The sequence below is a fragment of the Nyctibius grandis genome, chromosome 6 (assembly GCF_013368605.1).
Source record: "Nyctibius grandis isolate bNycGra1 chromosome 6, bNycGra1.pri, whole genome shotgun sequence".
NCBI classification, from domain to species: Eukaryota; Metazoa; Chordata; class Aves; order Nyctibiiformes; family Nyctibiidae; genus Nyctibius; species Nyctibius grandis.
In genome coordinates this window covers 32,885,214-32,910,525 of record NC_090663.1, presented here as the reverse complement: position 1 = coordinate 32,910,525, position 25,312 = coordinate 32,885,214, and the positions used below count along the sequence as shown (strand labels likewise).

General features: G+C 40.4%; 1 protein-coding gene across 1 annotated transcript in view; it reads right to left on the bottom strand.

Moving 5' to 3' along the window:
- The window catches only part of CRACD (capping protein inhibiting regulator of actin dynamics), a 48,679-nt gene that overhangs the window by 17,995 nt on the left and 5,372 nt on the right, over window positions 1-25,312 (bottom strand). Inside the window, 3 exon segments of the mRNA XM_068404068.1 lie at window positions 559-627; window positions 3,069-3,233; window positions 13,052-13,187. Of these exon segments, the coding sequence (XP_068260169.1) occupies window positions 559-627; window positions 3,069-3,233; window positions 13,052-13,171 (354 nt within the window). The 5' untranslated portion in view covers window positions 13,172-13,187.

Genomic DNA, 25,312 nt, shown 5'->3' with positions numbered 1-25,312 from the left:
CGTGTAAGAGTGAGCCTGTAATCAGTTTCTCCCATAAGTCACCAAGTTATCATCCTGAGACTGGTATATGGCACAATCCAAGTGGAAAAAGAAGACAGAAAAAAAAGAAGGGAGAAAACATCTTCTGTAAGGAAACAAAATCACATACATATTGTTTTCAAGACAGCTCTGTAATCTTCCGAGGTTAAACACATGCTAATTAGGGAACCAATTACTCAAAAGCTGATGGAACATTTTGCATACACTTATTGAATTACATGTAGGCATAACAAAGTAGTAGAAGTACTTATGAAAATTATGGCTCTGTGATTAATACATCAAATGCAGGAATGCTGCAAGACTGGCAGAGACAGAGTTCTGCTGTTTCCTGCAAACAACTCTTACAGATTTCTCAATCTTAGTTATTGCTTAGTTACTAGCCCCAAAACTGCACAACATTCACAAAATCTTGGATGATCATGAAACAATGAAATGTGTATTAAAGCAAAAACTGCCAGGCTTCTAATAGCTAAAATTAGAAAGTAACTCAGTGCCAACCAAGTGTAAAAGTTTCGTTACCTTTTCTTCCACTTCATGTCCTGTTCCAGGCAAATTCATTGTTCCCAACAAATCTGGAGTGTCAGTGGACTAGAAAACAAGATTATTACAGCAGATATTAAAATGTAAAGGATCTAATAAATATGGTTCAAAGAACTTGTGAAATTGCGCATGTTTGTTAGAGTAGGATTTTTACCCTGTTTCCTGTCACTGCAGGACTGATGGATAAACAATTCCTGTTTCTAAATGCTATGAGTTTGTCTTGTTACTCCTTGAATTACTGCTGTCTGTAGAGAAGGAGTTGCTACTCCAAGACACTACAAAAGGCAAAACACTCATGCTCCCTTAGCAAGAGAACCAGGTTCCAAATCAAAAGAAAGAGCTTTGTAGGATTTCAATCAGCTCTTAATAACTTTATTTGCTCCCGATCTACACCTAAGGAAAAAATATAGAAACCTGATCGGAGAGTATCTCTGCTGCAAAGAGTTTCAGCTCCAGGTTCCTGCCAACTCCTCTTCTTACAAAGCAAACTGTCTCCCCCAGAGCAAGCGTAGCCCATCAGTCACTAGGACTCCTTAGCTACCATCCCTCTACAAGCCATCTCACAGGAGGGAATTTTCAAGGCGCAGGGGTTGCAGCAGCATTCACCACACCCAGAAACCCATATCACACTATTACTTCATAACCTAATGAATGTTGGGATCCCATCACACCAGGGGCACATGATTGTTAGTATAAAGCCTAAAGAGATCAGCTTTACAAACACAGGTTAAATGAAACCCAGAACTCTTGCCATTGATCCAAGGTACTCAGTTGGGAAAATCAAAAGTCACAAAGCAACACAGGAAACCTGTTTGAAGTAGAGCAGCGCTATGTGGTCCTGGCCAGCAACTCCTAACAGAAGCCAGACCCGTTCCGCCAGGACCTATGCAGATAAACACGCAGAAGAGTTACAAGGACAACAGCAGAGACAGGAGCAGAAAGCAAGCAAGCTGCCATGCACCAGAAATCTCTGATAAAGCAGGTAATGAGTAGTGCACAGTAAGAGAAAGGGAAAGTACTGCGTGCTCTGGCCGACCCTATGCATGTAGCATTGGTTTGTTGGTGTCTGCAGTCCCCTCTGAGTAGGGATCTTTGCTCCGTCAGTATTTGGAAAAAGAACTATGCAAAGGGGCATTAATTTTGTTTCCAAAACATAATATTTAAAAGAGTAGGTGGTAAGGACTGAATCTCTCCCTCCTTATTACACAAAGATACTCTAGTAGGTTTTTAGTGCTTTGATTATTTTCTCCTTTGAGATGGAGATCACTAGGTGACATTCGGGTCTCCTGCAGGACCCATCAAGAAGGCTGTCTGCAGAGAATGTATGTTGGTGTCAAACACAGAGTCTCGCCTGATACCAGGGCACATGGCCAAAACCCGTCCACAATCCCACTGCACTCTTTGTGCGCACAGGATGGTCTTGATTCACCTTAACTGATTGCTTCAAAGGGGAGTATTTCTGAAGCAGAAGAAATATGCCTTACTTTGGCTGCATTTTTATCCTTCCAGACTGTGGAGGGAGAGGCATGAGTGTGTAGGTCCTACCCAAATGCCTGGCTCCCTGACAGATACGCCCACAGCCACAAAGGAAGTGGTCACAGAGGAGCTATGTCGCCGCTTGAAGACTGATGAGGAATTTGGGCCACCTCAGCATAAATCTCCCTTCTGTGTGTTTGGCTGAATATAGGCATGAGCTGCAGAGGACACTACTGCCTTTGCCTTTCACACAGCTAGCACTAGTGAACACGAGCAGAGGCTCATGCCCCAGTGTCCTTCCAGGATCTTAAGGGTCTCACACGCATGGTGGGTTGCTGCATGCCTTCCCCAAGGGTTCCCAGGCACAAAGTCCCCCGCACTCCCTTCAGCCAATACAGCAATACAGAGAACCAGTCTCGCCATAGAAAGCTTCCCTCACTCAACATTTCTTCACTCTCTGAACAAGACTTTTCTGGACACCTGAATGCACACAGTTCCTGGATTCAAAATTTTCATGGATAATTTGAATAATTATTTTAATTATACTGGATGTTTGGATTCTCAGAATGTTTCTATACCTTCTTTGCCTTCAGTTCCTGTCCACGAGAAATATGGATATTTACCCCAAGATCCAGGATTTTACGGATTTAGACTCCAGACCTCTCTCACTTTGGCATGATTTTCCTTTTTGCCATTTGATGCTGTGCACAACTTTCCATGATGGGGAGTCCATATTTCAAGACATTTTCTGTCTCAGAAAAATTTCCTGTCTTCTAGCTACGCTGCGAGTGATGTCTGCTTTGCTGGAAGTTCAGAGTAGACGTTCAAACCGGTAATTCTGTGGGACCCGGCTCAGATGCCAAGAGCACACGCTTCTCACCAGTCCAAGAAACACGAGCTGAGAGATCCCACCCACATAAAACACCTCACTGGAGACATCTGCTATGCCCTAGTGAACTTTACTGTTTTAGTACCACTATAATGCCATGAATACATCGATTTAAAGTGCTTACTTTATTACCACTGTCTGAGATCACTGTGTCCTGCTGAGTCTCAGTCTCCATGGGGCTACTGAGCAACACATCCTCTTCTATACTAGCGTTTGCCTCCCCCATTGTCCTCACAGAAATTGTCATTTGTGGAGGCTGCCCAAATTTTATATTCTTGGCCAACTGTTGCTGAAAAACAAGAAAAGAAAAGAAAAAAAAAAAAGGTATTTATATTATGAGCAAAACAAGCCATGTCTAGCACGTGCCCCTTCTCCATGTGAAAGCTGCATAGAAACACTCAGGGCAACTTCTAACTCTGGACAAAAAAAATCAATTTGAAGCTTCCATTGCTGCAACATGGTGGCCACCTCTCTTCTTTCTTCCCGCAAAGTGACCAAGGTCAGAATTTACTGCATGACTTCTGATTTTGGGTGATCAACTTGAGCTCTTGTCAGTGTTGTCAACCCTTGCAAACTTCTTGTGAATTTTGAAACATTCCTTCTCTTTTTTTAATCTATGTCCTAGGTTAAGACTTTGTTTATACAAGCTAATTATGAAGCCTTACTGTTGCAAAGAAATAAGATAATGAGCCAAGTGTACAATGAGAAGCTAAAACAGCCCCAAAAGGCAACCTTTTTCTTCTCCAGCCTCCAAACCCTGCATCTCATGCATCTGTAGTTCTTAAAGATATCCTTATTGTAAGGTTTAGTCATAAATTTTAAATGTTAAGAGTTGGGCATAACCCTGCCTTAGGGGAGGCAAATTCTCAAACGAGGGGAAACCCAGCTTCTTTTAGATACTTGATCTCATAGGAACAGTGCACAAACTCATGTCTGCTCATGCTCATGTGCACTGCCACATCACCACTTTTGCATAAGGAAGTTTATGCAGGGGACATGCAGTAGATGAATGGATAAAAGAGCTTACCCACCATTTATATTCCTCATTGAAGTAATCTTCTCTCAAGGGTTACAAGAAAGTACTCTTGAATGGTATCAAGCATAAGAAGAATAAAATAAGTAGCATATAGTATCTGCCCTCTGGTAGGGTGAATTGGAAAAGTTACAGCCCTGGCTACTGCAGACATGTACCATACAGTCTTTGAAAGGGAACTTTTTGCAAAAGAGTTGGAAGAAATTCTCTAGAAGGAGCAAATGGAGTCAGGAACATCTATTGATAGATTTTCTTCCTGAAATATTTCTGGGAATCATTCTCAGTTAGGAAGGAAGGAACCATGGAGTTATTTTCCTGCTTTACTCTCTTTCAAGCACAGAAAATTCTCCAAAGGAGATGTCGCATTTCTGTCTTGTGTTACTATGATCGTATACAGCTCAGCGATACCCAATTCACCTGTGCAGCTTCTATACAGTGGGAATGTCAGGTACATAGATGAACCCCTGACACGAGCTTGCTGCTGAGAACTGAAGAAGATTGTAGTAGATAGCATGTAAAACAAAGATGTCTCTTTTTCTATAGCATAGAATCAGTAGCATGGCTTAGGTAAGCGGTTGGCAAAGGAACATATGCTGTAGTATCAGTGGATGGACCTCTCAAAGGATTCAGATCACATCAGTCTTGCTTGCCATTGATGCCCAGTGGACTAGACTCATATAAAGTTTATCCGTATTACTCCAAAACATTACTAGATTTCTGTATTGAACTATTAAGACAAAAAGTACATGTGCAGACTCCTCATAACCAGGTTATTAAATTAGAATAGTTTTTCTCAGTCAACTCATTGAGTTATGCATTATTTATGCCTGTTTGGATTTTGGCAGAAAGTAACGAAATTCATGTAGTACATCATTTTGGCATAGTGGACAGTTTTGAATGGCAGAGTTTTATTCCTGCCTAGGTTACTGGCAGTGAACCCATAGTCTAAAAGCAAGGGTTTCACCAAGTCCTCCCAAGCTTTTGTGTTAGCAGTGCAACTTTCTGACTTGAAATCTTATATGTTTCCACTGCATAAATGGGAGTTGGAGAGAGCAAACAGGTCTGTATTACATAGTGTGAAGGCTGTAATTCTGCTCTGTTTCTGCAGATCCTCTGATCTAGTAGAAAATTACTTGAGAACAGCTTCTTAATTTGATAACGTTTTCTAAGTTGAGGCTGCTCCTTTCTTCTTACAAAAGCCATATTCCTAGACAAATCGTTCTCCCAGGCAGAAAACTGGAACTATCAGAGTTACCTGAGCAACTGCCCCAGAAACCAAGGATTTGTGCATCTGTTCCATTGTGAGAACATGCACACATGTACGTATTGCTTGCAATGTGTTCTGGAGGAAGGGATGGTGTGTTATTCTCTTGATCTTCTGATCAAGTTCTTGATCTACTGTGTGTGCAATGCACGGTGGGATTTGTGTGGTGATGGAGCTGTTGTAGAGTGATGGAGCTATTGTGGAGTGATGGAGCTATTGTGGAGAATGGTCTGTGCTTTAGAAAGAATGGCCTTTTTAATTGTTATCAAGGATGTTTGAGGGCTCAGCTGTAAAAATGTGTATTTGTGTATATAAACGTCTAAAATGTTATTTTCCTGATATTTCCAGGAAATAAGAGTATCCTCAATATTTATGGACTGTACACAGGGTTGGTTTTTTTTTTAAATTACTTCAAAGTTTTAAAAGTTTATTTGCTCAGACTTGCATAAATCAGTTTGACTATTGAAGAAGAAACTCTAGTAGCCCTCATATTCCTTCCAGGACAGAAGGCTTTTTTCTGTATTATTTATTTATTGAATTTTCTTTAACAAATTTAGCTTAAATGAATGCCACTAGTAGTTTTCAATTGGCCAATTTCTTTCAGTGCATTCTAATCTCCAAAGCTGATGCTGAATACCAAATGTCAGGATCTCAAATAGCTTATTGTGAACACTGAGCAAATTTATTCTTATTGCTTGCAAAGAGCAATGTAAAACCTGCTCCTTGTTCGTTTTTTAAAAATGTGCTTATTCTGTAACTACAATGCAATTATCCTCTCTCAAAAAAATTCATACAGATACATTTTCTACCTGTTCAATCATAAAACTGCTAAAATGCATCATCCCTGAAAGAAAAGAAAGAATCCACAACTTTTACTTGGAAGAACACACACAGTCTAACCCAGAGATGGAAAGAGACATCAATATAAACTGCAAGGCCATGGAGAAGAGGTCATATTCCTTCCAAAGGGGCACCTGCTTTAAATGTCTCAAAAGCTTTGGTTAGATGTATACTTTTGAACACAAAACTATAAATCCTCTGTACTTGCGAATTCCCTGTGCTGACAGCATGTGGATGATGGTTGCCTAAGGAGGATTATTTGCAACGCCGGTCATTAGAAGCTGCAGGCATGACATTATGATGTTCTACTGCTGTGCAGTCATGTGTTTAAATACCCTTTTGGAAATCTCCATAGATGCATACTGATCTCAGTTAAATGAACCTGGTCTCCTTTGGTTTGTGCAAGAAGGCTTGTAATTTAGCAGCCAGAAATCATCATCCTGCTGCAAAATCTAGCTGTCAGGTAGAAGCAGAAGGAAAGTGATGAACGTTTCCTGCCTGCACCTTCCACTCACACCCTTACCCACTCCAATGGGCTTCCCAGTCCCTCAGTTGGCAGCCAGTGGACAGGTATTTCCACAGGACTTAGAAACCCTTCTCAGCAGCAAAACAACACAGCTATCACAAATGACAACTATAACACAAAACAGCAGCTGGAGGGACCACGTGCAGAGGGGATCATGAAGCTGTGCTCCAGACCAGGTTTATCTCATCCCTGAGTTTTTTTCTATAAGATTCAAGAGGTGCATGAGAGTTTGTCTATTCACACCCAACCCAGGTGGCTGTCGGTGCGGTGCCTTTCAGCGTAAGGTGAGGGGCAGGGCTGCACATCCAATAAAGGCAAAGAAATACTGGGAATTCAGAAAAAAAATAAAAGTTTTCAGTCATCTGATTTTAAAAATCTTCCCCAGTAACTTGACCGTGACACAGGCCTATTTATATTTCCTGCAAAATAATTTGCTAAAATGTGATACTATTTACTTGACATCTTTACACCAGCTTACCATTAATAACTTCAGAAATAAAACTCCTAAGTTAAATTGCTCTGCATTGGTTGGCACCTGCAGCAAATTAAAAAGCTTAGACTTTCAAAGCACTCTTTGTGTTTGCATAGGAAATGCCACAGAACAAACTTTCCATATTAACGGGCAGAGAGCCCAGATCGGACTGTACATCTCCTCTTTCACTCCAATTTGGCTCCTCTTCAGTGTACATGCCTGCTTGCATGCATGTTGGATTCAGCCCCCTGAAACCACATCATTCTTATGGCTCCGTGCCTGGAGTGAATCCAAAACCGGATCCGCTGAGTTGCTTCCGCTGTTTAGTTTAAAATCATTAAAACATAGTGTGCCATTTCAGCTGATTCCGTTCAAACAAGTCTTACAAGAAGTGCTGGTAGTATTTTGCCTTCAACTCGAACACCTATTTTTCAGGTCTTTTTGCAATGCCCACATATATACATAAATTCAGTTATGTTTTCTAGTTATATATAATTGTGAAATAATGATTTCATCAATAATACTTGCCCTGAGAAGAGCCATACTGTTGGAATTCTGCTTGGTCCTGTACAGTTTCTCACAGTGACCCAAAAATCAAATACCTTGAGAATATATAAGAACAGGGTGAGCCCATACTGAGATTTTCCTTGTAAATGCTACAATGATTTGTGGCATCTGAGGACTTTTGGAGTCAATAGCCAGTTGGGAACTTTTCTTTTATGAATTTGTTTCATTGCTCTTTGAACTTTTATAAATATTTTACAAACAACAGTGCTGTATGACAATAAGTTATACAGTCCAGCTATCCATAGAGAAATATTTGTTTGATTTGGAAGTGTTACTAGTTTCAACTAATGCTCATGTGTTCTCATGCTGTGAAAGACTGAATAATAGTCCTCTATTCATTTTCTCAATTCCACTCGAGAGTTCATGCATCTCTATCTCATATTCTCTCTCTTATCATTTCTTTTCTAGGCTGAAAAGACAGTTTACCTAATTGTTCTTTTATGGAAGCGACTCCACTTCTTTATCCAAACAGGAAAATATGTAGCGTACCTAAACAAGCAAAACACCCCCCCCACATAAGCAATTTTTTTTTTTTTTCTTAAAAAAAAGAGAGAGAATCAACTGGAAAGCATCGTGTGAGAAGTTATATTGCTATAGCTGGAGGCTTTAGAAATTAAACTAGATGTAAAATTAAATTCTAAACCTACTGAAAAGGAGGAAAGTGTTACCACCAGTGCTGGGTATGAGATGCAGGGAGAGAACTATTCCACTCTCCATTGCCGGAGCAGCATGTGGTTTGGGGTATTACACTTCAAGAAAGATTTTGGGAGGGTCCAAAATAGAAGAATGGTGAAGCAGCATACTGTATATTAAATGACAGAGGATGTCTAGAGATATGTATTTGGAGCAAATCCAGATGCAAATAAAGATTTCAGCATTCAGTAGCAATGGACCACTTACAGATGCTCAAGTGTTAAGAGCGAGACTTTATGAAGAAGCCTGAAGATACTTACAGGATCTGCAGCTTTTGTCACCTGAGTCTGCCCTTGCAGCGTACCAAAAGCAAAGCAGATGTGAGTAAGGAAAGTGGAAGCTCATTTCCAGGCCTTAATATGATCATAGGAAAAAAGGGGTCTGCCCCAGAAATGCTAGAATGATTAAGAAAAAATGATAAATTCAATTTATAAAATGAAAACAATTGTCAAATGTGACAAAAACAATTAGGCTGCAGTGGCACTAGAAAATACTGGCAACAAAGAAATGAATTGTAAGAAATACAAATCTGGGCAATCATGCAGTGAAAATTCACTCCCAATTCTATAAAATGCAGAGCATCGAGTTAAAAGATAATAGCTTTGAGGTTTAGCAAATGGCTTGGTAGCCTTATTGAGATCTGAGCAATATCAAACACAACAACGGGAATGGCTGGTAGAATACAGATGTGCAATACACAGTAGGGGAAGCACTGCCTTGATCATTATCTAAGATACGTTAATGACTAAAAGAAATGGGGTCCAAAACTGAACAGTCATTAGGTCTGACAGGAAGAAAATGATTGGGGGCATTCATCATTACAAAGCCAGAGAAATTTTAATTTAAAAAATAGTCCTTTAGAATTTGACTAAGAAGTCTGGATTCCCAAAATGTGTTTTACGATAATTAATTACTGTGTAATAAATGGTCTTTTACTAATTTACAGAGCAGAGGTTTTGTTTGCTTTAAACCGCATGGCCACACGAAACTGAGAAAGATGCAGCCCAACAGTCCCTGAATGCAAAAACCCATATGCCATACTCAACCTTTAATATTTCTTGCAGCTGAGTGTCACAGCCTCATGGATGCTAGATGACCCAAGGTACATTCAGTGAAGGCAGGAGGCGGAGAACAAGCTGTCCTCCTGCCTCCAGAGGCAGAAGCAGTGCCACACCATGGAATTGTCACAGCAAAGAGGAGATGGTGGCTTAGACGAATCAAGATACTAACACTCAAAGCAAGATTCCATTTTACTTGCTACAGTTCTTGTGAGTCTGAAACAAAAGCTGTCTTCTGTTCATTTGCTGACCACTTCTGGCAAATATCAGTAGAAAGAAGAACAGTCCTTGTGAAATGCAAGGAAGCAGATCTAATGCACTTTAATGCAAGGGAAAAAAAACAGTACCCTAAGAAGAGAAGGATGTAAAAACAAGCTCCCAGAGTTTCTTTTACGTTTGTTCTGACACACTGCTAGATTTAGGTTTTGAAGATTCCTTGTGTCCCATTCACAGTCCTGTATGAGAAGTAAAGCACCAGATCCCAAGAAACTAAATGAGTTCAGCATTAAGAGTACCAGTGCCTGGGGTACCATCTCTTCGTGGGAGCAGGTTCAGGCTGGCTTTCGACACTGGAACTTAGAAAGTAGGTAATGATAAATCTCAGCAGATCCAAAGGACAAGGAAAAGGCTGCTTTTACAACAGCAGACAGCTTGAGCCAACATAAAATAACTTCAGGATACACAAAGGCTATTGGAGGCTAACAGGAAGTCAGGCTTTTCTCAGCCTGACTTCTAGCACACACTAAAACCTTTGAACATGACCAAATCCATTTACAGAAAGCCTGATAAGATGAATGCTGCCTATCTTAAAATCAATAAAAAGAAAGAACTAATTTACCTTGCACACATAATCAGGAAGAGAGAATTTCTACAATAAGAAGCTGAACCAGTGCACACGCTGGCCAGTTGCCCAGACTGCTACAGAATTTTGCACCTTTACACAATGTTTTTTGTGGGTTCTTCAACACTCCAAAGTCAGCAGAAATGCAAGGTGAGAAGAGGAAAACACCTTGGTCATCAGCAGGATGAGATCCAGCATCCTCAGTATTAAATGGCTTGCATTTCTATTCTGATTTCAAAACCCTTTTCACCACGCTGTCAGTTGGGCTTGTAAGCCTGGTGCCTCTTCCAAAAAAAGATTTATGTTTTCCAGGAATGTTTACTCTACAACTCTCCCAAAATTAATGAAAACAGTTAAAATCTACAGAGCTTTTGATCTCCGTTTGGAATACAAGTAGTTCAGAGCCAGCACAGGGCACTGAATCCTGGCAACACTTCTTTACCAAGCAGCATCTTGACAGGCAAATGGAAACTGGAAGTGCTGTGCTTCCACCATGACATACAAGCCTGGGCAAAACCACAGTAATGTTGGTGGCTTAGCAATGACTTTACCAGGAGCTGGTCGCAGAATTGGTTTTAAGGAGTGGAGCACTCTTTAGAAGAGATGACTGTCTCCTCTTGTTCCACCACTTGAAGGAATACAGATGTTCCCAGTGGGAGTGAGCTTGCAGAAAGGGACTTCAGAGTAGATGCAAGCTTCTGATACTGGAGACCGAGTATCAGTGTTTTCTGTGATTGCAAAATCATGCAGCAAACACAGTCTCCTTTTAGAATAACACAGCAGAAAAAAAAAGGATGGGCTATGAAGTGGTAAGCACATAAAACCTTCAGACAGGAATGATAGTCCAAATAACTGGTCAGACCTGGGATCCAACTCTAAGGTCAACCTAAAAATGTGCAATGGGATTTTAGCGTGATCTTGTCCCTAAAACTCGGGGAACAGTGGTGGAAATCATGGCTAGGGAAATGGGGACAGTCATGTGCTGGACAGCAGGTTTTACAGGTACAAGAGGTGGCTCCCTGGGCTTGTTACTTGGAGCCTTCCCATGGGGTTATGAAAAAAATCCATGGACATTTAGATGGATATATAACTTCTGCGTAAACATGTAAATAGTTAAAAGTGTAATTTACAATCAATTATGCATTTCCTTTCTGATTGAATGGGTTGCTCTGGATATCACCATCATCAGTAGAGTGGGAAAAGCTGAAATGGGGATGTTGTTACAGGCTGGGTTGCAGCTATATTAAAATGATAAAAATGAACTATTGTCCTTCAATTTTGAATAAAAATGTAAGCATGCTTTTAACATCAAGCAGCTGAAACAATGCTCCCCCTTAAAATACATGCAAGTAACCACCCCAAAAAAAGGCTCATGCAAAGTTCACATGAGCAAGAGAGTATCACTGGTTATTCATTTTGTGACTTTCAAGAGTGACTATTCTTGCTTTAATTGTCTTGAGTTATTGTTTACTTAGTGAAGATGTATCTTAACAGCTGCAGTAACTACTTTTTATCATGTCTCCAAGTTTAGTGAAGGCAATAATTTCCATTGGGAATTTTAAGGTGAGTTTGGAAATAGGAGAAGCCATTCCTACAAAGTGAAAAGATATTCAGAGAAAAGCTAATGTACTGAAGCCAAGACAAAGAGATCGAACAGGAGTCAGTGGGCTTTGTATCCAGAGGACATTCAAGTATTCTGCAAGAGAGGTCCAACTACCTTATGTCTTTGCCCAGAGTCAGCAGTCATTTAAAATATAATTATTTCTTGCCTGGAAAGTAGCATACATTGAATCTACCTGACCCAGGGAAATTTAAGCTGAAAAAACAACACAGAGAAATTGGAGCTGTCCTAGTGTGGTTTCTACTTCAAAGTTCATCCACAGTCAGCAGAGCCATCACTGTTCAGGTGCCCTGTGTGCTGACAGCACCGAGCAGGAAGAAGGAACAATTTCATCCTGAAGGTTGGATCTGTGAACCGTGCATGATCTCTCACTCATCAGAAAAGATGGACCACAGGCAGACTTTGCAGGTAAAATAAATTAATGGTATTTTACTAGTCAGCTACAGGGCAATGGCACATACAGAGCATTAAAAATTTATCAGCATTTTGACAGGACATGTCAGCATCCTGAGGAATAAATTGAAACGTGCTTCTGAAGGACAGCTCTTTCAAGGTCTAGATATACATAGAGCTGGGAATCTTACAGATGTACAAGAAATAAAGCAAAAAAAAAATTCGTTAGAGCACTAATTGGACAGATTTCTGGAAGGGAAAGCAGGTCCTGTAAAGCTGTTTAGAAGCAAATAACCGAATACGTTGTTTATGTAGTTAGTTATATGCTGTTTACTTTGGAGACATAAACATATCCACCATTGAAAGGACAGGGAGAAAAAGAAGAAGAAAAAAAATGTAATACATATAAAAGGATAATTAAATCAGCTTTGCAAAGAAGTCTCACTCTGCATGCCGTTCCCTGCTGCCAACACCACCCTCACTTTTTCACTCAGTACCACATCTGTAGGTCTCAGGCATACATGCCAAAACCATGAGTTCAGTTCAAATGAGTTCCACAAGATGCAGACATTTCTGCAGATTTGCTTGCAGCATCACTGCTGTACCTTGCAAGACCAAAACCTAGACCTTCTGCAGATTATCTAAACGATTTACATGGCTTTTGGCCAGAAAACTTACATGGCTGAGAAACTGCCCCAAGGCTATTGAAAAAGCAACCCACCTTTATCCACATTTAACATATTCTGGAGACCATTTCCCACCACATTTTAAATATTTTTTCCCACTTATAATCTCTTACCTGAAGAGTTTTGACTTTTCCTAAAACGTTCTCCTGTGACATTGCTTGGATGGCCTGTTCACTCTCTGTTCTCCCATCAGGTATAAAAATACTGTCATGGGAAAAAGCTCGATTGCCCATAGAATAATGGGAGGACCTGGGAAAAAAACAGTTAAAACGTAAATAAGCACAGCAATTAATTTATAAGAGTGACCCTTCATATCATAGCATCTCTGCTGTATAGATTTTCCCTCCCCCTTGCCTTCTATATAAAAGCTTTGAACATTCTCAGGAGAGACATAACCAAACATTTTCTGTTATCACAGAACAGATTATTTATTCTTCACATACAGTTTTATTCCTCAGAAGAACATAGAGTGGGCTGTTTTTAATAGGCGTGTTGAGAAGTTCAATTGATTTTCCTTAGCAGTCTCAAATCTAAATGTTACTTTTAGGATACAGGGTAGATGATGATGATGCATACACTAACAGATTGCATATTTAAGAAAGCCTGCAATCATGCTCAGTCAGGCCAAGGCACAAAAGAAAGACAGCAGGTCCCAAGCAAAGGTAGCACTACAACACAAAAAAATAGGTAATACACTCTAGTAACCTAGTTCTAATGAGCTACCTCGTTTGGCTGATTACTTAGGTGTTCCTATCACCACAAGTGTGACCACACTGACAATAAAATGTTATTATCAAACCCCCAAACTGATACGAAGCTTATTACACCATCCTGTGTGGGCTTGATTAGCAACAAACAGCGAGCGATGCCCGTGTGTTACTGTTAAACTATATACCGATGCCAAGGAGGAGAGTGCGTCATGAACGACCTAGTTATATCGCTGCTCTAAATCCATGGGCAAAGGGATTAAATAAAAAGTGGTTCAATTTACTGGAGATTTTAAAGGCTCATCAAGAAAATTGAGAATTAGGAAAAAAAGGCTTAGCAGGTTGTTACTTTGGGGTCTGGAGACATTCTGGGGGAAAATGTTTTAGTTTGAAAGTTATGTTTTGTCTTGCCTAGAATATTTTATGGTGAGTGGAAAGCCAGTAAAATACAAACATGACAAAAGCCACAGCAGAAGAAAATGGAACTGAGAGGTCTCCTTTTAATAACCTGCTGTCAACTCTATGGAACCCATTTACAGCTTCAGTACACAAACAACCTGAAGAAAAAAAATATATACTTTTTATACCAATCTAACTAACACAACCTTCTACATGTGATAAAAACATTATAAGCAAATACTTCAGCAAAACCAAGGAAGATGATACTTCCAGAGAGTGGGATAAAAAAAGCAACAGAAAAGTAACACCTCACATATTTAAGAAAATCAGTATGTAATCTTATTCTCCCTTCTAAAATGTGCTAATTGTTTATAAAAATGCTCAAAATATTTCTATTCATACTTCGAAAAAATATGTTTGGAATGTATTTATTACATTTTTGTCTCTTTTTTTCCTGGGGTATGGAAATAATCTTTTTAAGTAAAAATGATATTATTTTCTTACCTAGAAAGAATGCTATGTGGGGTTACATTAACCTTTTATAAATGATTAAGTAATAGGCTATTCTTGACTTTTATAACAAAATTTCTTACAGGTAACCTGAAAATAATAGAAAAAAAGCCACCTACAAGCTCTTACTCTCTCTAGTTTATGTGTAAATACCTTTACACTTACAAAATAAATCATCCAAGCTGTTGGGAGAAGACACACAGCTCCCTATATCATTTCAATCTCCATGCAGGCACAGACTAATTGAAAAAACTATTTTTTTACCCAAAATTAATATTTGAACAACATGCTTCATTTGAAACAAACCAGCACACAATCAAGCAAAGAGCTGGTAAATAATTCATAGCGTTTTTAGCCATCAAAGAGGGGGAACATTTAACTGATGTTATATTCTGTTTTGGATTTCTTTTTTAATAAAAACCACAACTTGATTGCCTTTGGCTGCTAAAGGTAATACACCTTCTTTAGAAACCTTTTATTAGAGAAACCATAAAAGCATATTTTTAACCCTGTCTAAATATGTTTCCCTACCGAATTGTGATGACTCAGCCTGTACACAGAGCTGTGGCAAAACTGTTGTGGCATTGGAATAGATCTGCCTTCCTTGGCCGTCCAGGAATCAGCCCATTAATCACAGTTTTGAGAAATGCCCCTTAAATGGAGACAAATTCCTAGCAGGGCTGGCTTGCAAAATGAGTGGTTTGGCATGAAGCTGATTGAAAGTTGGCTTTTCCATACAACCACGTAGGTCTGTTTGAACTGAAAGCTCCAGCATTGCATTCAACAAGGGGGGGGAAAACGTCTATATTCACAATCAAAACCGAGGGGAACAGGCAAAATTTGACAAACTAGGCCATGCCAACCCCTCCTTCATTTGCATGATTCAATATGTGAAGAAACTGCTTCAGGTGCAAAAGGCAAGGCCAGTGGGAATTTATACTTTACTATTTACCTTTGAGCTGAGAGATATGCCGAGGATGCATAATCCAGGCCATATTGTGCCCCAGAGAGGATCCTCTCTCAAAGATTTTTCCAGCAATACTGTGGCTCAGATACTTGTGGCTTTGTCTTACAGCTCTTCACCGTGCATATGACACCATTCTCTCCCTTTACTGTCCAGTGGGTTGGTGTTCTCATACTTACACTTAGACCCCTCATGTTTATCCCTATTTTTTGTTACAACCAAGTAGTAGGTGCGGTTTGCAATTCAGGCACCAAAGAGTTCAGTGACTTGTTTGCAAGTTGTTCTTGATCTTACTAATGGTTCTCTTAACATTTAAGTTAGGAACAGCAACCTGCAGCTTTTGCACTGAATAGGGTTTGCTAGCAGTTCAAACCCTAAAACTTCAGCTGACCAGCAGCAGGGATGCTCTGGCACCAGGGACTGCCTGGTAATCTGAGTCCCTGAAATGAGACAAAAGAGAGATTGCTGAGATCAGTGCTGATGGACTGCCTAGGACATGGCTGAGGATGAAGATCCTCCCCATCCTGCTACAGAGCTGAGGATACCTTTAGTGATCTAATCTCACCTCCTGCCCGTGAACAAATCCAATGAATCTCCTGACTGTTTGAGATACACAGCACACCAGCTTTTGGCTATGTGCAAATCTGGGTTTATGGCTAGTGTGATCAGACCTGCTAAAATGTCATTTAAAGCTTCCTTTTGGACATGGAGTCATGTGAAATGGCTTGGAAGCTTCATGTGACCTGCAATTGTAAGTACATCACCACTGAAAGTCCAACACTCTCTTTGACAATTGCCCACAATGGTACTGATGGCAGGTTAGGACCATGCTAAGCATCTCTCTCTGACATTCTGCCATACGCCACCTGCTTTCAGTTTAGGCACTTCCTCATTACATGGCATCACACATTTTTGTTTCATAGAGCTGAGGCCAAACATATTTGAAAGCTTTTGTCCATTTTTGTTTTCTTATTAACTTGCTACCAAAACAAACATACTCCAAATTGTCAGAACACATGAAATATTCACAAGAAACCACACAGTGAATTAACCCAAGACCTCTCTCTACTGTATCCCCTCAAAATTCTTTGCAGATATACTGGGTATTTCAGAACTGAGTGACAGCAATTTTACTAGCCACGTGTCCAATAACTGGTAAAAATGTTTAAAGAATTTTGCTTAAATGTCTATGTAGGCTAAAGTACATTGGGGAAAAAAACCATATTCACACATCATAGTAACCTAGTTTCTTTTACAGGCGAGTTTAAATAGCATTTAAAGTGATTTCCAAGCTACCTGAACTTTCTGAAAGGTCTCTTATTTTAGTCACTTGGAGCCTACAATCCTTTGACAGGTTGTATCATAGAGATCCTTTTTCCACCCCTTTTTCACTCTCCTCACATTGTACTTTCAGAAAGACTGAATTTCTTTTAAGTCATAAAATAGTATCAATGATTGATTTTCCTTCACTGCTAGCACCATTCCCATCTCTGAAGACTTTTCTCAGAAGCCTTTATACAATAACATCCTCACAATTCACATCTACAGTAGACTGTGCTTCAGAAAGCCTCCCCTTAATTAAAAGGCATGTCGACACCAGGAATGGCTTTTGATAGATTCATGGTGTGTCAGAGACCTGGGCTATAGTTGTAGCCACGGTTGAAGGTATTATAGATTCAAACTGCCATATCACTTCCAAGAGATGTGGGAAAACAGTGGCATCAGTTTATGAGCACTTCTGTTGATAATACCAATGATGACACTTCAGAGGCTGTTTGTGCTGAAAATAATTGAATCATCATCTGACTCACTTCCAGAAACCTGACTGAATTAAATGAACTATGGATGTGCTGTGCCAAAATACAAAGCATTTTTAGCAAATCCTTAAAGATGTTCTCTGTGAAGATGTGTTGCAACCCAGGTATCATGTTCCAGTTTCAGTTCCAATACACAAATTTTCAAAATGAATTTTCCCATAGTCAAAGCAAAGTTAAAGTCCATCCGTTCTCAGAGGGTTTTTTGCCACACCTGTGTCCCTCTTGAGATTCCTGAAGATGGGTAAGGATACTTGGTTTCTCAGCAAAACTAAGAACATACTTTTCACCTTTTGTTATTAGGATGAAATTCTCAAGAACTACTACATTTTTGAGAATGTATGAAGGGTTCTTTGAAGCACATGGGCTTTGGCACAAAAAGAGCGCACCAGGAAAGGGAGAGCAGCTTCTGCTGTATTTCAAACTTCTGGAAGAATCCCAGAAAACCACAGATAAAATAGATTACATAGATATCAGAAGTATCATAGATCTAATGTTTCTATGCATGAATTTGGCTTGCAAAAACCTCTGTGCAGTAAACCTTCTTTCCAGTACTCTTGCCGAGGTGTCTGTGTGTGCTAAGAAACTAGGAAATGTGAAACATTCCTCACAGCAGAATGGGACCACCCTGAGCCTACAAGAAAAGTCTTACTCCTCTCCCATGAAGACCAGCCAACTGAGAGAGATCTCTCTTTGGATCCCCATCAGCCCCATCCATTGTTATGCATCTGCACCTGTTTAGGATCTCATCTTCTGTCAGCTCTAGCTACTCCAAGGCAGGACTGGGAGAGGTATCACACTTTCTCCCTTTATCCTCCTCCCCACATATTCCCATCACCTCTTTTGTGCCTGTTTAGTGCTCATTAGAGAATTCAGAGAGCTGTTCTGCCTGAATAACTAACTCCAAAAAAAAAACCCAACCCCAAACCCCACATAACTTCCTGGTTTGGCTGAACAAACACTGAAACAAGCATTCATGCCAATTGCATGGCCAGAGAGCTGCTGGAGAGTCAGACAACTGCAGTCCAGACTTCAACCAGCTCATTGTGCTGTGGGATTGCACCCTTAAGCACATTAGAATATGTGCAGGGGTAATACTGCACAGAATACAAGGCTAAGCTTACTTCGGTACTGGTGGCTATTATGTTTTAGACCCCATTTTCCTCCAGAGCTACTTTTCCGCTCAAAGACAAATGTGTGGTCCTCAAAAAGGGGAAGTTTTGTCAGCAGGGAACACTGAGCTCTCAGCTCCTGCATAATCCCTCATCAGTGCATTGCTGTAGTACAGAAAGCTCGCACCACCAATTGCCTCTTCGGTGTGTCATAAACGTTCCTCCCACTCTGATATTAAAGAGTTAGAAATAGAAACTGGAAAATAAAGGAAAAGAATTATTTGTTCTGTTCTTTCATGTTTGTAGAGACCTACTCCAAAGAAAGCCAATCTCATGACTTTCACTCTTCTAGGTTTCCAGTAAAAAACAGTTCTGTAATCATCAGAGAACAGAGCCAACTTTTTAACATACAGCCATTTTTAACACTAAAAAATTCACAAAGCATGCAAAGCAAGAACGAATTTGTTTTAGCCAGGTATTGACCCTTGGTATAATCCCTTCAAAGACATCTGGGAGTCACCTCCCAGAATAGCTGTCCAGGGAAATGACAAGTGCAGGGATAGGATGCCTTTACTTAATGTTTTGTTTTAAAAATGAAATCCAATTCCAACCCTTTGCATCTCCCATGAATGTCCCCAGGGCAGCTAGAGATGAAAAACATAAATTGCATTTTCTAGTCATTCCAGAGATGCATTAATACTGTAATAGAGGAAAATGGATTGTAATGCTGAGCTGTATGTTTAGTGTCCTCTCTTTCATGTGTCATGATGGGATATGAGTTTTGGTTCTGACTCATGCCTGGATGAGGAATATTGTCTATGCTGCAACATAGCTCTGAGTTACAGCTGTGCTCAGACAGCATGTTGCTTCATTGCATTAACAAACCCATAAACATGGTCCTGACAAGCTGAACAGGCAAAAGGGAGATTTTTTTTAGCAGGGTAGTTGAAGGATTCTTTTTCATAAAATAAATTTAAGGATCATTTCTGTGCTCAATCTACAGATGTATCAGTATCACCTTCAGGAACTGCCGAACCTCAGGGCACTAACTCTGAGAAAACTGCACAGTCCCATTGTTGTGACCCACCAGAGTCCCACTGCTGCCAGTGACCTGTTTTGCAGCCTCTGTGTTAGTAGCCCTGCTCATTTCAAAAGACATCACGCAACTTTATCTTATACAAAGTTAATAATCTAACTAAAATAATGATCATTAAGGGCATGAAAAGTAATCACGGGAAGTGTCAGGGCCCTGAGTGCACTAAGAAGCTTTAACGTCCCTGACCAGCCTCCCCTGGGACCTCCACCCACACACATGGGTCCAGGAGCTCCATTTAAGACCACAGTTGAGGCTTTGGTCCCTGCCTGAGCTCTGCTGGAAGAGTGCTGCTCTCCAGCTCAGCTACAACTGTGCCTGGCCATGAAGCCCCTTGATCCAGACCTTATTTTGCATACTGATTTCCCAGTTTGCCCTTGGCTCTGCCTTCTCACTGTGGACCTGCAGGGTGGTCAATGGATCTGACCGACCTACAGATTGACTTCCTGGCTCAGCTTCAGACCTGCCTTATCATCCAGATATTGCCTTATCTGTACTCCTGGTTGGACCTGGCCATCATCTCAGGATCTGTCCTGCTTGCCTTGCTTAGATACTGTGGGAGTGGGCCTCGAGTGACGAGGCCCCAACCCTGCTGTGGGATCTCCCTTGCTGCTCCCCCTCACCTTCCCTGAGAGAGCAGCCCTGCCCTTGCTGTTTTCTGACAAGAAGGTAATGGAGTGGGACTTGATAGTTCTTGACACATGAATTTTATGTAATTATTCACCAACTCCTCCAACCTCAGAAAGTCTCAGTATGCAAAGCAAAGTAAAGTAATACTCTGTTTTCCAGTAATTCTGCAAGTGAATCCCTAACACAGCTTGAGGATTGTGGACAAGTCACCAGTTGTTACAGAAATATGCAGATTGGTGGAAGGAACAGGGCTCTAAATGGTCCAACTTTCAGACGTGACCTGGCAATCCACTGCATGTGACACTATTCTATCAAACAGAAGCACATGTTTATGCAAAATTTTCTCTAAAATACGGCAAAATGTAGAGAAAAGGAAGTGAAAAGTCTAAGTTAGCCTTGGCAGGAATAAGTGCTATATAGTGACTGCATTTAGCTCATAAGGAAGAAAAGGAAGAGGAAATAAGACAGCACATTATACTACAGGTGACAGCTCTGCTTGGTTCAGGAGCCCAGCCCTAGAGCTTAGAGCTGCAGAAAAGGCATTTGCCATGCAGAATCTGCAAGGAAATAAAGTATATGATGGTTAGGAGGGGGAATGCAATGAAAATATCTGAAAGGGAGGCAAGGGAGAGGAGGACAAGTAGACAGTAAGGCAGTCTAACCTTTCAGGGAGACTAAAGCAAGACAGCATTTGTGATGGAAGAAGTGAAGTCCAGAGTTTAAAAAAGGAGTTCTGGGATTACTAAGGTGAAAATGAAGTTAGTCTTGATCAGCGTTGAGTACAAAAGACAAGGAAAAAAGAAGACAGACACAGAGTGGGACCTGGTATAAAGTGTTGATGGCTGTTGCAGAGAGAAAGCCTACTGAAGTTCTCAGGATCGTATACAAACTGCGGTGTACTTAATTAGGCATCTTTGCACTCAAATAGCAGACGAAAAAAAATAAATGGCAAGTTGATGGCATTTAGTGCGCATTTCTAGTAAGTGATAAAATGGCAACAAGTGGTGAGAAATTCTAGCTCACACACCTGAGAACAAAGCTTCTGGAGCACAAAGACTTAAGCTAGTCGGTAATAGGAGGGAGGAAGGCAAGAGCTGAGTTGTCAAGAAAGTGTAAGGTCAAAAAAACCACTGAGCATGATGTTAGTCTTATGTTTTGTCAAGACACCTGGGTCTACTTCAGGAAGGCTTTCCTCCGCCCTGACCACATGTCAGAAATGGCCACTCATACTGTGGTTGTGGCTCCTATCCTGTGCTGCTCAGCTGCAATATAAATTGAGTTGAAATAAAGAAAAGGTGAAACACCTCTAATTTCACCAACAACTGTAATGAATCCTATAAAAGGATCCACACAAATGAAGAACTGGAGAGAGCAAAGCTGCTCTTTGCCACAAGTTTTTCTGTCCTGGAACACCCCTTCATTCCTGCAATACACCTCATAACCCAGAAATAAGAAACTTGTTCAACATGGATTGGTGTCAGCTGACACAAAGGAAAATACAAGCATGCTTTGTTTCTAAAGCCTTACAATGTCTGTATGTTGCTTTGCTGTTCTTGGGCTTGAAGAGATACTTACTGAAATTAGAGTGCTGCTAAGATGAAGACTCCAGGAAAAGGTGGACACCAAGTACCACTGCACCAAGACACTCCCCCTGGAGTCAGGAAGGCACTCAAAATGAGGCAATTACAAGGGAAATTAGGAGACTGACAAAAGCCAATTGCAGAAATCAGGCTGATAAGCAAAAGAAAAAAAAATTGCCCAGTGTATGAAAATTGGATGTGACAGAGGGAAGATATCATGTAGTAGTGGCTGAAATTGTCCAAGGAATCAGGACATTCCTCTGGACCCAAAACACAAAAGCCTGTGATTGTCTAGGTCTGGTTGTTTTCATGTTTAGCCAGCACCTTCCGTTCACAAGGATTTATGAATGTATAGGTATACTACCAGATAATAAACCAATACATCAAATAAAGTTTTCTTACTCTTCCTATTTTAACAAAGCAGATTCTTACAAGTTGTCATTTATAGGTTGTTGGGTTTCCCTCCTCCCCACTCTCAAATTTAGAAACTGAACAGCTGAAACTGGTGGTGAATCATTTTTGTGAGATGAGCTCTAATAGTCATACAGAAAAAACAATACACAGACGTTAAAATCCTATACATTAGGCTTACAAGTTTGAGTTGGAGGTAAAAGCAGGCTTCACTTTATGAAGATTCGAAAATATCATGAGCTGCTTTTGGAAATTTTGGGACAGATTGTATGCTAACAACTACTTTGATACGTCTGCTTTATAAAAGTCCATCTAACTGAGATGCCAAAACCAGACTGTACCTTGGGATCAAGCCTTTATTGAAATCCCTGAGGTGTCCTGGATCAGGAATGTGAATCTTCATGTCCTGCACCAAATTTGATGTTTACAGGTAGTACAGGAACACTAAGAAAAGATGATCATAAAGTCTACCCCACTCTTTTCACTATCCCCCACCAAAGTAACATGGGAGACATTCTCATGTGAAGCGCATTACCCATTGAGATGACGTGGAAGTCAGAGCTTCAAGGTGAACGTGCCATCAGAGCAGGGGCTGGGAGTGCTGAAAAGGCAACGCAAAGTCCAGAAGGAAAGAGACTGAGCCTGATCATTATTTTTTTTTTGCCTTACTTGATCAATCACCACATATTCTTTCAAGGTGCATGTCAGGTAATTACCTGTGCAATAATAAAAGAGTCACTTAGGAGATGAGGGAAATATAATTATATTCATTTTTCAAGCCAGTCTCTATGACAACGAGGGTGAATGCCATTGATCAGCAGTTAGTAACCAAGGCCACATTTGATGCAGATGAGCTGTTCTCATTCACACGAAATGCAAAATGAAAATTAAATATTCAGAAACTAAAATGGAGATACAAAAGATGAGTGATAGTGAATAAACTGTATCACCTCCTAGACCCGACTTATATAATATGCCATTATTGGAGGAGCAGAAGACCACAAATACCTGCAGAAATTCCCAAGCTCAGTGCACTGTTTAGAAAAATCAGATGAATAATTTTGTTTTCTGAAGTAAATGCTCATCTGGGAGCTCTCACAGAAAGGGTGGCTGAGCGCTGAACAAGCCTCTCCTATCTCTAACTTCTGTGAAAACAAGCACAAGAATACAGGTCCCAGTCTGCACCCCCCAGAAGAACTTGCATTTTATTTGTTGTATGTATTCTCTCAAAGCTGTGATCTTCCTGCTATCCGTGTATGCATAAACGCAATATATATTACATTCACAGTAACAAAGTTCACACAGGCTAAAAACAGACATAATGTTGAAAGTACACCTACTGTTGCTTTTTTCATTTTTCCCCCTTTTTGTATGAAGATGAAAGTTAAAAAGGGACTGAAACACTGTGGCTTTCTTGGCATTACTTGCTGCCATCATTCCCTCCTTGCTTACAGAGGACCAACTCTTCACTTAGTCTTTCTACTATCTACTATTCATAAAATGTCTCCTTCTTATCCTTTACATCCCTCTGTGATTCATCATTTGTTTGCACTTTCTGTAGGCTTCTTTCTCAAATTTCAATCCATTAAAGAGATTGTTATTTACCCATGTTGGTAGCTATGCTTCCTATCCTTTCTCTGCCCAAAAATGTGTGCTTTTGCCCTTTGCGGCCATTCAGGCACAGAATTCAAAATGAATGTAAAATTAAAATTTATACCTTACAGGTCAAATACTTCTTAGATAAACAACAACAGCTGTCTGGAGGTTATTGCCAGTACCACAACTCAACTGACTGATCAAATCTTGATCATATTATTTCTGCTCTAAAAAATACTTTGAGGAAGGCCACCAGTGGCCAAGTATCTACCAAGAAATATGATGTGCAGGTGCCCCATTCCATGGAAGCCCCGTCCATTCTTCACTGATGTTCTTTCCACCACTGGAATTTGCCAAATTTGCACTATAAAATCTGATGGCTGGCATGAAATCACCATCTCCTTTCCACCTTCAGACTGTCTGTGGCATTTGGACTCAGGTGTAAACCACCACTGAAGCAGCCAACACACCCAGCCTCTGACAAAAAAATACCTTTAGCAAGTTACTAAATGAAGGCCTCTTAAGATGACAATGAAATGCATTTTTTTTCCTCTTCACAGTCCTTCTTCTGCTCTTTTCAAATGGAAAGATTCACTCTTGTTGTTGGCAGCTGGACTACCTGGAGAAATTAAGGAGACTTCTGTTCTTACCAGGAGACTGCTGCTCACACAACTTGCAGCTCCGTACAGATGCATGACCTGGCTTGTGCTGCATCTTTGGCACTGTGTCCCGGTTTGCCACCCTGAGGCCTCCCGCCTGGGAACTTCCCATCACAAGCAATAAAACTCCTGATGCATCTTGGGAACGCATCATGCTCCTTGCCCCAGCTTTGGTCCATAACCAGTTTATTGCTTATTTTGCTTATCTATATAGCCTAGGGATGAGAACTGTGCAAAATACTTGCCTTAAATCCATGTGAAGCCTGTCTTTGAGTGCAGACACAGGGCAAATATTACAAGAAGTACTGGAAGATTTTCCTTCAGCTCTGCATATGCCCAGTTTAAACACAGAATTGAAGTTTCCTGGCAAGATGTCAGGACAATTGTCAAGGAAAGATAATTTTGAAGTTCTGCTGGTGAACTTGTCAGAAACCAAACTTCATATTTGCAAGGGAAAGCTTTTGGCTTCTACAATCATGGAAGTGACACAATGCAATTGTACGATCTCTCTGAATTTTCTGATCAAGTGCAACAAGGGTACAGCTTGAATAGTAAATACCAACTTTGCTTGCCAAAATGAGGCATTTTCAAAGAACTAATACATTTTGAGAAATCACACTGCTTATGCACGTGGTCCCCACAAGCAGAAAAGAAGCTGAATTCATTAGCTGAGTAGTAACCACTGTACAGTTTAGCACAACTCTACTAGGCAAAGAACTGGGTGATTCGCGGTCCAGTCCCAATAGCAATTCATGCTGTTGAAGGTTCAGCAAATACTGGGCAAACTTGTTTATGAGACAGGAAATCTCTCACTTTTCTTCTTCACAGGCAGTCTTCCTCAGCATATAGGGAGAACTAAGATCTTCAGGTTATTTCTTCATAATGAGGATGATTTCATG